The sequence below is a fragment of the Gymnodraco acuticeps genome, unplaced genomic scaffold, assembly GCF_902827175.1.
Source record: "Gymnodraco acuticeps unplaced genomic scaffold, fGymAcu1.1, whole genome shotgun sequence".
NCBI classification, from domain to species: Eukaryota; Metazoa; Chordata; class Actinopteri; order Perciformes; family Bathydraconidae; genus Gymnodraco; species Gymnodraco acuticeps.
Window position 1 is genome coordinate 517840 of NW_022990517.1, and position 15545 is coordinate 533384.

The following is a 15545-nucleotide window of genomic DNA, read 5'->3' on the forward strand; positions in this document are numbered from 1 at the left end:
TGTGACTAACTTCAGTCTGTAGTGCGCACTTTATAAGAGTGTCTAGTCCACCTCTTTTTCTTAAGAGGTGGACTTCATTGGCTTTATGGCAAGCAGTCTCTCTAACGGGTGAAAGAGAAAGAGAGGGAGGGAGAGCGAGAGTGTGAGAGAGAGAGAGAAGGGGGATAATTCATTCACTTTGCGCACAAAGCGCAGTGGAAATCACCCAGGGGAACGAACCAGCAGAAACAGGGGAGAGGCAGGAGGTGGGGTGTCCACACATGCACATGGATACAAAAAATAATAATACTAAAAACGAAATGTATCCTCTGATCAATTCTCCTCGTAATGTCTCTTTTTCGTTGGAACTACAAGAATAAAGACACATGTTATATAGTTTGACTGTAATAGCAGAAATATTGTCACAGCTGACATTATCTTACATCCATGAACACTGTCCGGTCCCTTGATCTCAAGCAGGACAGGAAACTGAGTGGTGTCTGAAGGCTGTGTCAGTTTTAAAGCTAGATTAAGATTTTGTAATAGAAAACTAAAAAGTGTTTTGTTAGATAAGAAATGTTGCGATATTGTGTGTTCCCGTGTGCTTGTCTTTCGTCAGTGAGCGACCCGAGCGCTGCGCGGCAGCATTGAACCTCGAGACGCTCTGGACCCTGGACACCCCTCCCTCCCCCTCTACACCCACACTCCCAGCTCAGCCTCGCGCAGCCCGGCTCCCAGCCTCACACACGTCGCCGTTGAGCACTGTGAGACCCCCACTCCCCCCTCCTCCTCCTGCTCCCCTCACACCACCGCCACCACTGCCTGCCACCATCTCTGCGATCCTGCCTCCCTCCCCGGCTTCACTCCCCTCTCCTCTCACTGATCGTCCCTCTCGGTGTTCCAGCGGAGGGGCTGCACGCGCGATTGCGCTATTGATACCCACTTTACACTGTGTTTGTGGAAAGTCAGCCTCTCTCTCTCACTCCCTCCCTCGCTCTCTCTCTGTCCTCCTCTCTGGCTGCGCTTTGGTAACCTAACAGGGAGGTGTTAACTACTTTTGCTTCCACAAAGCGCCTCCCGTTATCTCCGGTGCTGCTGCGCAAGAGCCAGAAGGGCCACTGCTACTGATATTCCCACCCCGCAGAAAAAAGTTTTCGGTTTGTTGTGAGGATAAAAAAAGAAGAAGCCGGAAACGGAGGAGTCGTCTGGTAAAGAAGCGGATTCTGCCACGGCGAGGTGAGTAACACTGACTGGCTTTTTGTTGTTGTTGTTTGGTTTGAAGCTCTTACAGTTTGTGTTTCCACACCTTGCTTGCGTCCCGCGGGTTCTTTCTGGTTTGGAAGCGGATTTCGAGTCCTCTCAATAAACTTTCTCCGGGATTTTACGCTTTGGTCGCTGCTCGCGGTGGCGTTTCCACGCGTTTACATATAAATACACAATTAGAAAAAGTCACGGAATGGTCTGTCTGCGTTTGGACTCGGACTTTCACGCCTCTGTGCGTGTACGTTTACATAGCCTAAGTGTATGTCTCTGGAGTGGTATGCACGCGTGTGCGTGTTTATTAGACGTTCCCAAACAAGAAAGTGGTTTCTTGACACGCACTTGAATTGTTCAGTAGTGCGTGTGTCCATGCCATTACCATTAACACAGATTAACAAGCGATATTACATTACAGGTCCTGCACGGCCACACTCTGCAACCGATATTTAAACTACAACTCTTCATATTCATCTTGATATGACTTATGATGAAGGAGAGTTATATATTTCAGAATTAATGATTAGATCCGTTAATTATTCTCAAACATTAACGCACAATAATTACAAATTGAATCAAAGCCTCAGGGAAAATAATATGTATTACTGTCGCAGAGCTACCAAATCATTCTCAATATGCTGCTCCTGACAAATGAACGTTAGTCGGCAGGCATGCACTGATTGTTTTTATTTCAAAGTTGAGTTTTAGTTTTAGTTGTTCACATGAAGGCTATAGTGGTTATAGCTGCCTGTATAATTCCATCGCTGGTTTTCAGTGAAAGTTACTGTTGCTTTGCAGCAATAAAGTGCTCATAAGGGTGAGGACATGAGGCTTAAACCGCATTATAGCCCTGATAGTTGGGGTCTATAAAGCCTCTGATGAGCCTGATTTAAATGAATCAGTTACAATGGACCACACTGATATCATTTTCATAAACGAATTTGTATTTGGGTCTACTTTTCTTCATCCAACTGTGACTGTAGTAGGCTAATTAAAATAAAAAATGCAATTACTAAAGCATTGTGAAAAATAACAAAAATGGAAAGTAGAAGGGAAAAGAATACAAACGTTTTTGTACAGAAAAACCTCCACCCATAAGCGTGTGTGAAATCAAGTCCTTAAATGCGAAACAAATTATTCGCAGTTTGTCTCAAAGAGAAACAGACCGCTTCAATTCAAAAAGAAAGACGACTCGCTGCATAGCATGCGCGTGCACGTACACACACAAGTCTGCACACAGTTGGGAACACCTGTTAACTAGGGAGCCACTATAATTTACATGCTCCCCCTAAATAAGCAGCGCCCAGCCAGCGGAAGTCCCGGGGGCCTTCCAGCTTCATGGCCGAGCACAGTGAGCCAAAATCGGCTTCCCGGAGCGCCAAGTCCCGCTGCTGCTGCGTCGATCCACCGGATACAACATCCACTTTTCATTTACCTTTTCGGCATTCTACCGTGAAGACTGGATTATTTATTTTAACAGAATAATTATAAAAACAATGTAATTCCCACGCCTTTATAATACGAGTTTTTGTCTTTCATTTGTAGCCTATAGTTCCTCTTTTTATTTTCAAATAGTCATGGCAGGACATTCGTTTTGGTTTTTGTATCTTCTTTTTTGTTGTTAAGGAAGTTCTTCTTCGGTGTTACGGGTGTAGGCTATACAATGAAAATCGTGGATGAAATCGACTTTCCTTTTATTTATTTTGTCAGTTTGACTCATAACTTCTGATCTTTTATAGACACATTTTCCCACTATTTATGTTCCCTGTTTTAGTTCTCTACGTGTGTGTTCAACATTTCTTTATCACATGCATGTCGGTTTTTTAAATTTATTTTTGGTTTGATTTTGGAACGACCTCACTGAAGCAAACAAGTGAGCAGTCTCGCCCGGATCAACGGCACTGCCACACAAAACACCCAGACCAGGGAATAATACAATTTCAAGTGTGGGAAAAACGCAGCGGACCTATTAGTAGTAATTTTCAAGTTGAAAAGTCCTCTCATTGCCAGCAATAAATAGCGCGTAAAAACACACTTTTGGAGGCGGGTCATTGAACTCACACTGTGAAGATTGAATTATAGTTCCTGAACAATCCCAAACTCCAAATCCCAGATTCAGTGAAACCCCTTGCGATGAATGACTTCCAATTGTATTGATTGGTCAGATCAACCAACCCTTCACTTCTAAGGACCAGCCGAGCCCTTTCCTTTCTTACAAACGCATATTAGCGAGCAATGATTATCTTTAAAAGTGGGAAATTAGACGGGAATATATACATTACAGGAACAAAATGTCCACATTTTAATGTAATCAAATACAGTAAATACATGGCGATTTGTTTCCGGGAAGTTTATATTTTGCACATTTCTTATTAACACAATTTTGCTGATGAAGAAAGGCGAGCACCTGAAGCCTCATTATCCGTAAATGAAACATGCATTTCTCCATTAAAGGCGATGATACACAGCCCATTCCACATCACTATGCATTCATTGGATCAATAATTTAGATGATTAATGTAATGCAGAGTCTAGCTTTATTTCATATATATTTGTAATGTTTACACGCGGTTTTATAAATTGAAATTGATATTTAGTTGCTATGTATTTAATGATATGTTAATGAGAACAAATCGGATTTGACGGATAGATGTGTGGCCCATTGCTTAAAATGTATTTAAACGAGCATTTAAATAGGACGCTGTTTATTATTAATTAAAACAAATTCAAGCCTGGTTTTTTCATCATACGCATGATTATATTCCGATTTATTTAAGCATGTTTTGAGGTTTTGCTGTAATCTAGAGTGATGCAACACTTTTTCAGTTTCTCTATTTTATGTTAGTGATTTACAGGCCGCCGCTTGTTTCATCTCCACATTTAAACGCGATTACAACAGCTTGATATTTTTCTTTGATAGGTTGTAGAAGTCTGATTTTTGATTTTAGGAATGTTTAAATGTATGCTTTCCATTCGGGTTACAGTCTGTTCGGTATTATTAATTATTTATTCGGAGCCTTGGGATTACACAGATATAAATCACAATAACGATGCCCATTTTCAACTATAATATTATCTATGTTTGTAATGGTTTGACACATTCAAGTAGCCTACCAAACGAGGCATAATGCACATTTGTTTTCTCAACCAATTCAACCCTATATTTGATTAATTCTCCCCATGTCTGTGTTTTCCTCACTTCGTCATTTAGGCCTCATCTCTTTCTCAAACCTTCCCAAAGGAGTAGTCTGTATAGGCGTAAAGAGGGGGAAAAGTGTCGAGGTTGGAGTTAAAGTAGCAAAAGATGATTTATTTGTCAGCGTTTTCGATTCACCCCCCTCCACCACTCCCTCCCCCCTTCTCTCTCTCTCCCCCCTTTCAGCAGTCAGCTGTTATTGCCCGCCATTGATCTCTCCATGCTCCCCTCCTTTGCGCAGCGAGAAGTGAACTAAAATTAATGTCCATTTTACACCTCTTCTGCTGGATCGATGGCCGCAGGGAGAGAAGTTTATTTTAATTTGGCTCCGAAGAAGCTCCACGTCCGGGAGACACACTCACGAAAATCCTCCCACCTGCTTAATTATCAGGAAACCAGTTAACTCTCGCTTTTATCGCCACGTAGATAATCATTAAGTGGCTAGCGAGGAGCTTCAAAATCCTATTCATCAGATCAGGATGTTTTATTAGAGAATTAAAACAAGTTTTGTTTTAATGTTGGAGAGGATTTCTGTTGCAAGTTTTATTTACCGTCACCTTCATATGAAAAAACACCTCTGCCGTTTCCACCTGTTCCACCTCCTGTATATTTCCTATTATGTATTTGGGCCTTTTCAACATTTTTGAAAAGTATATTAAGGCGTCACGTCGCGCGCCTTATAGTCCTACCCCCACCCCCCTCTTCTCCCCCCTCCCATAACATGACACCGATAGTAAATTAACCATGGATCGCTCAGTCGCGAGTTTGATGACCCCCCTCGGTCTATTAAGTCCTATCAATATGCACTAATTCCTCATTCTTTATTAAAAGCAGAAGCAACTTCTCCCCCCCTCCCCCTTTTTTTTACATTCGCCCCCCACCCCTCCCTTTCCTCTGCGTGTGCTTTATTATTTTGTTGTGCTAATAAACACTACATACGCAGAGCTAATTTGACATGCCGACGGTAATTGAAATAAACGCGTCGCCGGTAAATAACAAGTGTTTGAACACGCGCAGACTCGGGAGCGGCTCACCTCGGAGAGGACGCGCGTGCTGCTCGGTGTGCATCCCCAAAAACTTTCTGTCATTGTTGTCTAGTTATCGCTGCTATAATCACCAATTGAGTGCGAGGAGCCGGATGCAATCATTTAATGGGTGGATATTGTAGGGCTGTCTCGCTTATCCAAACCAACCAAATGCTGTTATTTTTTGTATTCCCTCAATGGAAATTGCAGCCTGTCCGCCAGCACATTGTGTTTTGAGGCAATTCTGATTAATTTGTTGTTTTAGCCCTGCAACAAAAGTTCCACGTCTAATATTTAGACTACATTCCTTTCATTATTTTTGTCACTTTTTGAAGACATTTTGACATTTCTTAACTTTTTGACTATACAAAGTCATTCAAATATGAATTAGCGAGATTTCTACGTATTTTACCAGATAAAACAAGTAGTATACAATTATATGAAGCATCCTATCCTCTTGTCATATTTTAGAAAATATATGGACTTCAAAACAAAAATCTTTATTTCCCTAATTGATTATTTCCTACAAACAAAAGCAGATAAGAATCCTCCTGACTGCAAATATGCAAGCAGAGCCAGTTATTCCTTTTATTGATGACAGGAAAGCGGAGTAGCTCGCAGTCGTTTATATCGGAAGGAAATCAGTCCATGTACAGTATAGGGGATGCAGCGCCGTGTTAAATGGTTTGATTGCATTGGAGGAGGCAGCCACTGGTAATGCCGTTACAGGGGGAAATATCAGTTCGGAGACGCGATCGGCAACAAGAGAAAGTCAAAGAATTAGCCTAATGGCGGGGGAGAGGAGTTGTGTCGGATGTCAGATACTTTCTATTCTCCATATTGCTCTGTGTCTCTTTCTCTCTGCGTCCATCCCCCTTTACCCCCCGCCGCCACATCATATCTCTCTCAGGTTTCCCCCACCTCCCCTCCTCGAATCGTCAATTACACCGTGAGCCAGATCACAAGCTCCCTGCTTGGAAAATAAGCTAATATCTCCACCCCTCCCTCCCCCTTTCCTCTCACACCTCCCCAGAAGACACTGTTGGTGTATTTGCAACCATCGATTGTAGATAGGCAGTATTTGTGTAGCCTACTTATCATTTTACCCCGTGCCGCCAGCCGGGCATCCAGGCGGGAGACTGATCCATGCAGCCTGATCTAACCCAGTGATGCATAAACACACACACACACACACACACACACACACACACACACACACACACACACACACACACACACACACACACACACACACGCACCTTTATGCATCTGCATGACCACACACAGGGCAGTTTGATATTCACGCTGTAAGATCAGCCTTTTGAGAAGTAAAATATGTAGTTGTTGGTCGAGCATCTTCTGACGTTTGGCCTCCATGCTAGACACGTCATTTCCCGACAGGCATTAAAGATGTTTCCCATTGTTCTTATTATTGTTATTAACTCCACAATAGAGGATTATTACTGCGGAATATGTGAGTGAAAGCAGTGTATCTGGCAACCGTTTTTTTTTTTCCTTGTTAAACTTGAGCTAATTGGCTTGCACTAGCCTGTAGTACACACCGGCCAGCCAGCCGCCTGTCTGCCTGCCAGCCAGTGAGATTAGTGGCTGCTGTTGTACACGCCGGCACAGCACAGCAATAAAGAGTCATAGCAGGGCGGCTGGTGCCACACACACACACACACACACACACACACACACACACACACACACACACACACACACACACACACACACACACACACACACACACAACACACACACACACACACACACACACACACACACACACACACACACACACACACACACACACACACACACACACACACACACACACACACACAGACACACACACACACACACACAGACACACACACACACACACACACACAGACACACACACACACACACACACACACACACACACACACACACACACACACACACACACACACACACACACTCACACTCATCACACTCCTGCAGGACGGATAGCTCCGTCACCTGTCGGTCAGCGGAGACACACTGGTGTCATCTGTCAGGCTTGTACGTTTTTTGTGTGTGCGTGCCTTGTCTATGAAAAGTATAATACGGTATTAAGTATTATGGCTTTGATACAAACGGACACATTTCAGGCTTAAGAGCATATTGTCGGCTTTTTAGTGTCTTTTCTGGCTTCCATTTAGCTCAGTGTTGCAGCTCAAGGCATCCAGATTAATTGCAGCACATACAAATGTTTTCTTCCAAGTTGTAACTTGGGGTATTCTCTTGTTAGATATTAAGCAACATAAAGTAATTTAGGGCTGCTTTCTGTGATTAGAAATAGTTATTTTTGCGAGTCTTTAGGAGGCATAACTGTGTTTCGAATTATAAAAGATGTGAAATTCTGAATGATACTATGTCCAGAATACAGGCCGATATTGCTGTACCTGAAGTGAGCCAAATAATACAAATGAAGTCTATATAATGACATTTCAGGGAAACAAAAGATGCTGGGATTTGGTTGTCCCATGATCCAAAAATATGAGCAATGGAATGGTGTGCTTTTCCCATTTAGCCTGGTCTGTCAGGAATTAGCTGGCCCCACTGAACTGGGCCTCGCTGGTGCTGCCACGAATAGAAATCCCTGCCACAGGTCAGGGCCCACTTCCAGAATGATTTTTGTCTGCTGGCCATAACTCTGTCTCGGAAATCACAAAGGCTTATTTGAGAAGTAAATCCTCTTGCTTTTTCTCCAGGAAGTATTGCATGAATGTCACAGGGAAAGAGTCTGGGAAAGAAAGATGTCCTTTTAATCTTTTAAAAAAAACACGCACACAAATGAAGTATGTTAAGTAACACATTCTACAAAATATATTCGTTGTTAGTTGACTGCTGCACAAAGCTTGCACGGTCATTCGCGCAAGCTTGTCCAATCCTTATTGATTTTGTTGCTGAATATTGCCCGAGTGCCATTATCCACCTCGGGATGATGTGTGTGTCTGTATAATATCAAATCTTTGTAATATTTTTCACTGCCGATGCATATTTCTCCCGATATGCCGCAGCTGTGTGGCTGAAGCAAATAACCTGGTGACAGATTTCATATCGGAGAGAGGCGAAGAAAGGAGAGAAACATGAGATTGGATATTTGGAAGGCATTTGGGAACAAAATTAGGGTTTTACAGCTGAAAGTTAAGACAAGGACAAATAATACGAGAGTGGGAGAGGGGGAGTAGGAGGGAGATAAATGGGTGTGATTCTTATTCACAAGGACATTTGAGCTTTGCCTCATGGCCAGACATGAATGAGTAGATTTCAATAGTATCGACTGTTGCATCGGACATCAGCAAACACACACAGACACGAACACACCGACTGACGCACACACACTGCAGTCCGTCTGGCATACAGAGTGGGCCTGTGTGTGGGTCAGCTCATGGTTCTTGTGCTCAAAAAGCACACACACACACACACACTGCGGACAGTTTAATTTATCTGTCTCTCCGACTGTTCTGACGGCTAATATTTAATATGTGACTGCATCGTTTTTAAATAGCAGTGTTTTCATTGTCTGTTGGCTGGTGAAATGATTCCTTATTGCAGTGGAACAAAAAGTGGTATATTCGTATATCTTTCTTTTGTTCTTTCGTAAAAAATATAAAGCAACATCTTTTGAGGCAATGTTATGTTATAGACTGCATGTGAGCTGCATAAGATTAGGGCTTTTACAATAGTGGCTGCTGAGATTGAGATTTCTTTTTTCCAATAATACATTTTTCCAATGATATTTAATAATCCAAATACTGCATTCATGTAACTTGCTCTGTTGATGATCCAGGACGTTGATGGTTTCCCATAAATGTTTATGTGGTTGATTTTTTTGGAGTGGTTAAAAAGTATAGTTCTGTAACTACCTGGGTTGAGTAAGAAGTCGTAGAGTAAAAACATTGCAGAGGCTGAGGGTAAACTTTAATAGCTATAATGTTTTACAGGAGTGTCAGGCCTTTTTGGCTGTGAACTTTTAGTTCAAGGGAGAGTTTTCTTTTTAACACTACAAGCTTCACATTTCTGCTTATTATCTAAATCTCTTTAGGGAATCATGTATTAACATGGTTTTTCATGCACTTAGGTAACTCTAGTTTCAAAGTTATCTAAACCTTATCCGGTATGTATGAGTGATGTGTGAGAGAATTTAAGAGTGGCATAACATGTAAAAGTGGCACTTTCACGCCTGTCAACAATCTCTAAATATAAACCCATGGACCGGGAAGTGTGTGCCCATACTCTCACACACGTGCACACACACACACACACACACACACACACACACACACACACACACACACACACACACACACACACACACACACACACACACACACACACACACACACACACACACACACACACACACACACACACACAGACATTTAGACAAGCCTGCGGTGTTGACTCCTTTCTCTATGTCTCCATTAAAAAAAGAGAAAAAATCAACTTCGACTGCTTTACTTCCCGACAGCCTCGACAGTCAAACACACACACACACACACACACACACACACACACACACACACACACACACACACACACACACACACACACACACACACACACACACACACACACACACACACACACACACACACACACACACACACACACACACACACACACACACACACACACACACACACACACACACACACACACACACACACCAGTCACAGTCGACAAGACATTTTTATATCCAAAATTGGATTCCTTTTCGTTCCTCTCCAAAACTCAGCAGACAAACTGGAAAACTCGAGTTGACAAGTTTCAGCATCGTGTTGGCACAGCCAAAGCGTCGGTTACACACTCAAAGCAGCCATGCAAGAACAATATTTATTCCGACCAGTCAACAAAAAAGGAAGGCTTCGATAAAACAAGTGCTCTTTGTCACCAGTGTAGTTATTTGTATCCCTTTGTTCCCCTTCCACTTTTCTGATTCTATGTTTCTGAATCCAGGATTTACGTAGGAGCACCACCATTTTTCTTGTCATGGGACCTAATATGATGTTTTGCATCCGTAATGCCACCATCGCAACGTCCTCAACCCCGGAAATCCTTTCCCTGAGCTCTCCAACAAGCAAAACCATCCTATCATTATTCTTAAAGAACAATAATAACGTTCATGACCACATTTACAAATTATTTTCTCGTAGAATCTGTGACTTCTCCCGCAGCCCCCCTCTCAGTAGCTCATATTTCCAGAGTCAAACTCCCTTTCAGGAGGATGCTAAAACACATTGTTGTTGACACTGCAATTTTGCAGACTGGCATGACACTGTCACTTAAAGTGCAGATTTGACGTGAAAAGCCCTCCTCGCTGTTTGTATTTAATATCGCGCCGACAGCTGTATCATTCTTGTACACTGTAATCAAATTATGACAGCGTGGTAAATGTTCCCCTGTGACATTTTCTATTATAAAATGCATATACCCGGTGTCAGACAATATGTGGGTGGTAGCCCCCGTTGGCAAATGGGATTGTAAGTGGCACCGAGTGACATTATGCGTGTGTGCGTTAGATGTAATTGCACTTGTATATTGATGACATGCATAGGTGCATGTCATCCGGAATTATGATTGTTGTTTTAGAGATAAGGTGAGAAACATCACTTATTTCTGGAAGCTGTATGACACTTTTAACGCTGTCGTTTCACAAGTGTAGTTGAAATGACACACAGAATAATGTTTTGCATAGGTGAAAGCATCCTTACAAAAGTAAATAGAAAACCTAGAATACAGGGAGACAATTGAAAGGCTCCATGGTATCAGTTTAACCAGGCCCACACACACACATGTGCATGTATGTGTGTGTTAATGTGTGTGTTCACATATGCACACAAGGCCAGAAGGACGCCAGCTTGGGTCAATCACCCAGGGAGATGAGATGTGTACCCTTTGCTCTGATATCACACCCTCTTCTCTCCTCTCCTTTCCTTATTTCCTCTCCTTGCATCTCCTTATCTTTCTTGTCCCTTGTTTCTCTCTTTTCCCATCCTCTTCCCTTTGCTCTTTTGCTTCATGTCCTCTGTTTGTTTCCTTTCCTGTCTCCTCGCTTTTCCTCTCGTTTCCTCTATTCTCATCTGATTGTTTCCTATCCTCTTCTCTTATTTCCTATTGTTTCCTCACCCTATGTTCTCCACCTCCTTGTTTCCTCTCCTCTCCTCTCTAGTTCTGGCCTGTAAGGGAATATCGAGTGTCCTCTTATTGGATTGGCTGCTTCGCGTTGGCGGCCCTTCATTCACCGCCCCTCGGCCTGCTGGGTAATGATAATAAAATTGAAATATCCCGGTACTTATCAGTGTATTACCTCGCTATCAACACCTCAGACACACTCCTACTTTAGAGGTTATACAGGAGAAAGTGTGATCTGATATACAACGGGAACAGAGAGAGGACGCCGGCAGAGAAAGTGAGAAAGCTCAAGAGAGGGTGAGGAGGAGAGGGAGGATACTGATAGACAGAGAAAGGGATGGGGGAGAAAGAAAAGTTTTGTCATGGCTACATTTTTAAGGTGCTAATTCTGGGATGGATTGTAGGTAGGCTGATGAGGCAGAGGAGGAAGAGAGGCGGGTAATGTGACTCCAGGCCAGACCAGAGGCGTGTTAGCGCAAGCCGTTCTCAACACTCCACAGTAGTCTACTGTACATTTGCGGTAATGTAAAACATCTCACATCTCCCCATCTCTCTCTGTCTCTGGGCCCTCTCCCCTCTCTCTTGGCAGTTGTTGCTTTGTGTGTGTGGGAGGTGGGGGAGCGTGCCAAAGCCCAGATCAGGTTTGGAAATTGATTTGAATGAGTGTTGTGGACAGCTGATAGCTATAAAAGATTTTCTCCTTTCATTTCCCAGGGAGTTTCTCCTTTGATGTTGGCTGGTCGTCAACATAGCTTTGAAGCTCGTCGAGAGCGGCCCGCTACTTGATACTGTGTTTGTTGAGTGTTTATGTACGTGTGCACATGACTTCGAGTTTGACCTTTCAAGTTATATTGGTCTTGAATTTTTCTGATGGCAGCGGTGACTTTTATGATAATATAACCAACATTTTACGCAGTGGCTTTTAATGTTATCTGATTTAATAAAATGAAGTACAATTACTCATGATAACCTATTTGCATGTAAGCCAATCTGATTTTTGTTATTAAAATCCAGAACGATGCACACAATCCCACAATCACTTATGTACGACAAGTACATCTTCACCTACTCAAAATCTTTAACATATTGGACGCCTAACGTGCCAGCCACCTTCAAATTGCCCTTTGGGGATAAAAATCTCTGAAACGTTATTTTGTCGTTTTATCGGTTGCCTCTCTGCGTTCCTTCGACCGGCCAATTGAACGCTCCGCTCTAATCCCTGGGAGAGAAGATTCTAGTCTGTTGCCACGTATGCTGGGGGGGGGTCGTGAGGTCAAGTACGGCTAATTTATTCACTCAGTCAGATTTCCTCTGGCTCGTGGCTGGCAGATGGAGAGGTCTGATATGATATCACCCATCGGAATCACCCGAGGGAGAAGAGAGCAGGGGAAGGGAGGGAGAGATGGAGGGATGAGAGGAGAAGAGATTGACAGGAGAGATGTTAAAATAAACGGAGGACTGATAAAAATTGGGGAATTAAAAGTGGTTTGATAAAGAGATAGGGGGGTAGCATCGAGTATAGCTCGACACCGGCTCTGGTGTCAAGCTGAACATCGAGCCACATGGCTTTTTATCAGATGTGTGTGTGGGTGAAATGTGTGTACATGCATGTGTGTCCTTATCTTAAGACAAGTGGTTCTGGTCCAGTAAGATCCTGGGAGATGGTAGGACTAAGCGGCTTAGACCAAGATCTGAGATGGAGGAGGGAGTGAGGGAGGGAGCGAGGGAGGGAGGGAGGAAGGAGAGATAGCGCTAAGGAGATGAGGATGGAGAGGAGAGGAAGAGGAGGAGGAGAAGATTAGGAGGATGGAGGACGAGGAGGGGACATTTGGGAAGAGATGAGACGTGGAGGGCTGTAGAGATCGGAATGGAAAGATGTGATGTGAAAACAGTTTGGGGACGTTTTTTAAAGAGCAGGAGGAAAAGGGGAGGGGAACGTGGGAGAAGTTTGGGGTTTTGAAATAGTTCTTGGCTTTTTGTCAAAGGGCAGGGATTTACAGGATTTCATGAACAGTGTCAACTGGAGGACACTTTTTCCCAAGAGGATCTGAATTTGTGGCTTCAACAACAGTGACCGCTTAAGAACACTGCGTCCCCAAAGGTTTTAACTTCAATCCCTGGCTACCAGACGCATTTTCCACTCTGCTCTTCCCACTACAAACAGATTGAGGTCAAGACATTGATCTCTATCAGTTGAAAAAGCATGCCTCTTGTCTCTGAAAGCACCTATCATTAAGAAAAGACAAGGCGGTCTAAATTGAACCTGAAAGGGTGTCCATAGGGATTATAATTACTATTTTGGCTGAGCTAAATTTAGGCAATTTTGGTCTGCACAGAAAATATATTTTAAATGCTGAAATCTCAAGTAATCTGTAAAGAGAGAATCTCCCAAACGGCAGCTTTACGGTCTTTGTGATTTTGAAAAACCCTTGAATCCTAAACAACAAAGCAGCTCTCTGAAAATGAAACTAATCTTTGTGTTTTGTGTCCCCTCAGTTTGGCGACCACATGAAGATGAAGAACCAGCTTTGAGGACCTACGGATGTCCACCCCCCCTTCGACCATCCGACTTGAGTAACACGTCCAACAAACGTTTCAAGTGGGAGGCCTTTACTTCATATTACCTGGGAGGAAGAACGTTATCTTGACAAATTATTGTATTTATAATCAGGACTGATGTCGTCCAAACTGTGAAGCGTGTAAAGGACTTTACCCAACGGCACCTACCTGGCACGGAATGATCTGGACTGAACTGAGCTCAAGTACATTTGGCTGGAGACAGATTAACTCACTTTAGCTTCACTGAAGAGAAATGAATTTAATTCAAGTTAACAAGCACTGACATTGGCTGATTTCTTAGCTAATACATTTCTTTAGTACAAACAGCTCTTTTCTGAGCCCTAACCTTTAAAAAGCCAATTCCCTTAGGCCTGCAACCCAGATTCCCTTAATTCTTCTAACCCTTTTCAAGGGTCTTGGACATTGTATCAAATTTAGAGAGGAGGAATCATCTCCTCCTCCCCCCAAAATCCATAAGACCTCTTTATTCTGTCCAAACATGGATCTCCACAGGGCAGCTTTCAAGATGGAGAGCTCCTCCTACCTTCCCAACCCCCTGGCCTCGCCGGCCCTCATGGTCTTGGCCTCCACTGCTGAAGCTTCTCGAGATGCCTCAATTCCCTGCCAGCAGCCACGTCCATTTGGCGTCCCTGTGTCTGTTGACAAGGATGTCCATTTGCCATTTAACAATGGTTCTTATACTTTTGCATCAATGTACCACCGCCAGGGTGGAGTCCCACCAGGATTCCCCAACAGGGATTTTCCTCCGTCCCTCCTCCACCTCCATCATCAGTTTGCCCCGCCTAACCTGGATTGCTCGCCAATCAGCATGCTGAACCACAGCGGCGTTGGCGCCTTCAGGCCTTTTGCATCTCCAGACGATCGGGACGGATTGCCCAGCGCGTATCAGTCTGCTTTCACCCCGGCCAAGCGCCTCAAAGGCTGCCTGGATCCAGATGCTTCACCCCACCTGCGGTACTCTGATGCAGAGGGGAAAGAGTACGACTTTGGCGGCTCCCAGATTCCTCCTGGAAGTTCTCCCAGCAGCGCCCTGAAAGCCGTCGAGGACAGTGGGAAAAAGATCTTCGCTGTGTCAGGCCTCCTGTCTGATCGAGAGACCTCCTCCAGCCCTGAGGACCGCATTGAACGCTGTGAGTAAATGTTTTACATTATAGCCGCATTCACACCGCAGGACTTTCCCTGGTACTTTGGTTCTTTAGTTCCGTTAGTACCAATAATGTCGAGTTCACACCGCCGGGACTACTCAGTGCCGGGAACTCTTTTGGCCATTTTCAGTCCCTGCTAGAGAGGTGGTACGAACCTGGTGATAAAAGAGTGCCAATTTCTATTCTATTTCTATT

At 43.6% G+C, this 15545-nt stretch overlaps 1 protein-coding gene across 1 annotated transcript; it reads left to right on the plus strand.

Annotated features, from left to right (window-relative positions):
- Positions 1-817: 817 nt before the first annotated feature.
- LOC117553301 (E3 ubiquitin-protein ligase Rnf220-like) lies at positions 818-15343 on the plus strand. The gene is made up of 2 exons (XM_034227175.1): positions 818-1215; positions 14122-15343. Exon 2 carries the CDS (start codon positions 14684-14686, stop codon positions 15341-15343), a length of 660 nt encoding a protein of 219 aa, XP_034083066.1. The 5' UTR covers positions 818-1215; positions 14122-14683.
- Positions 15344-15545: the final 202 nt, after the last annotated feature.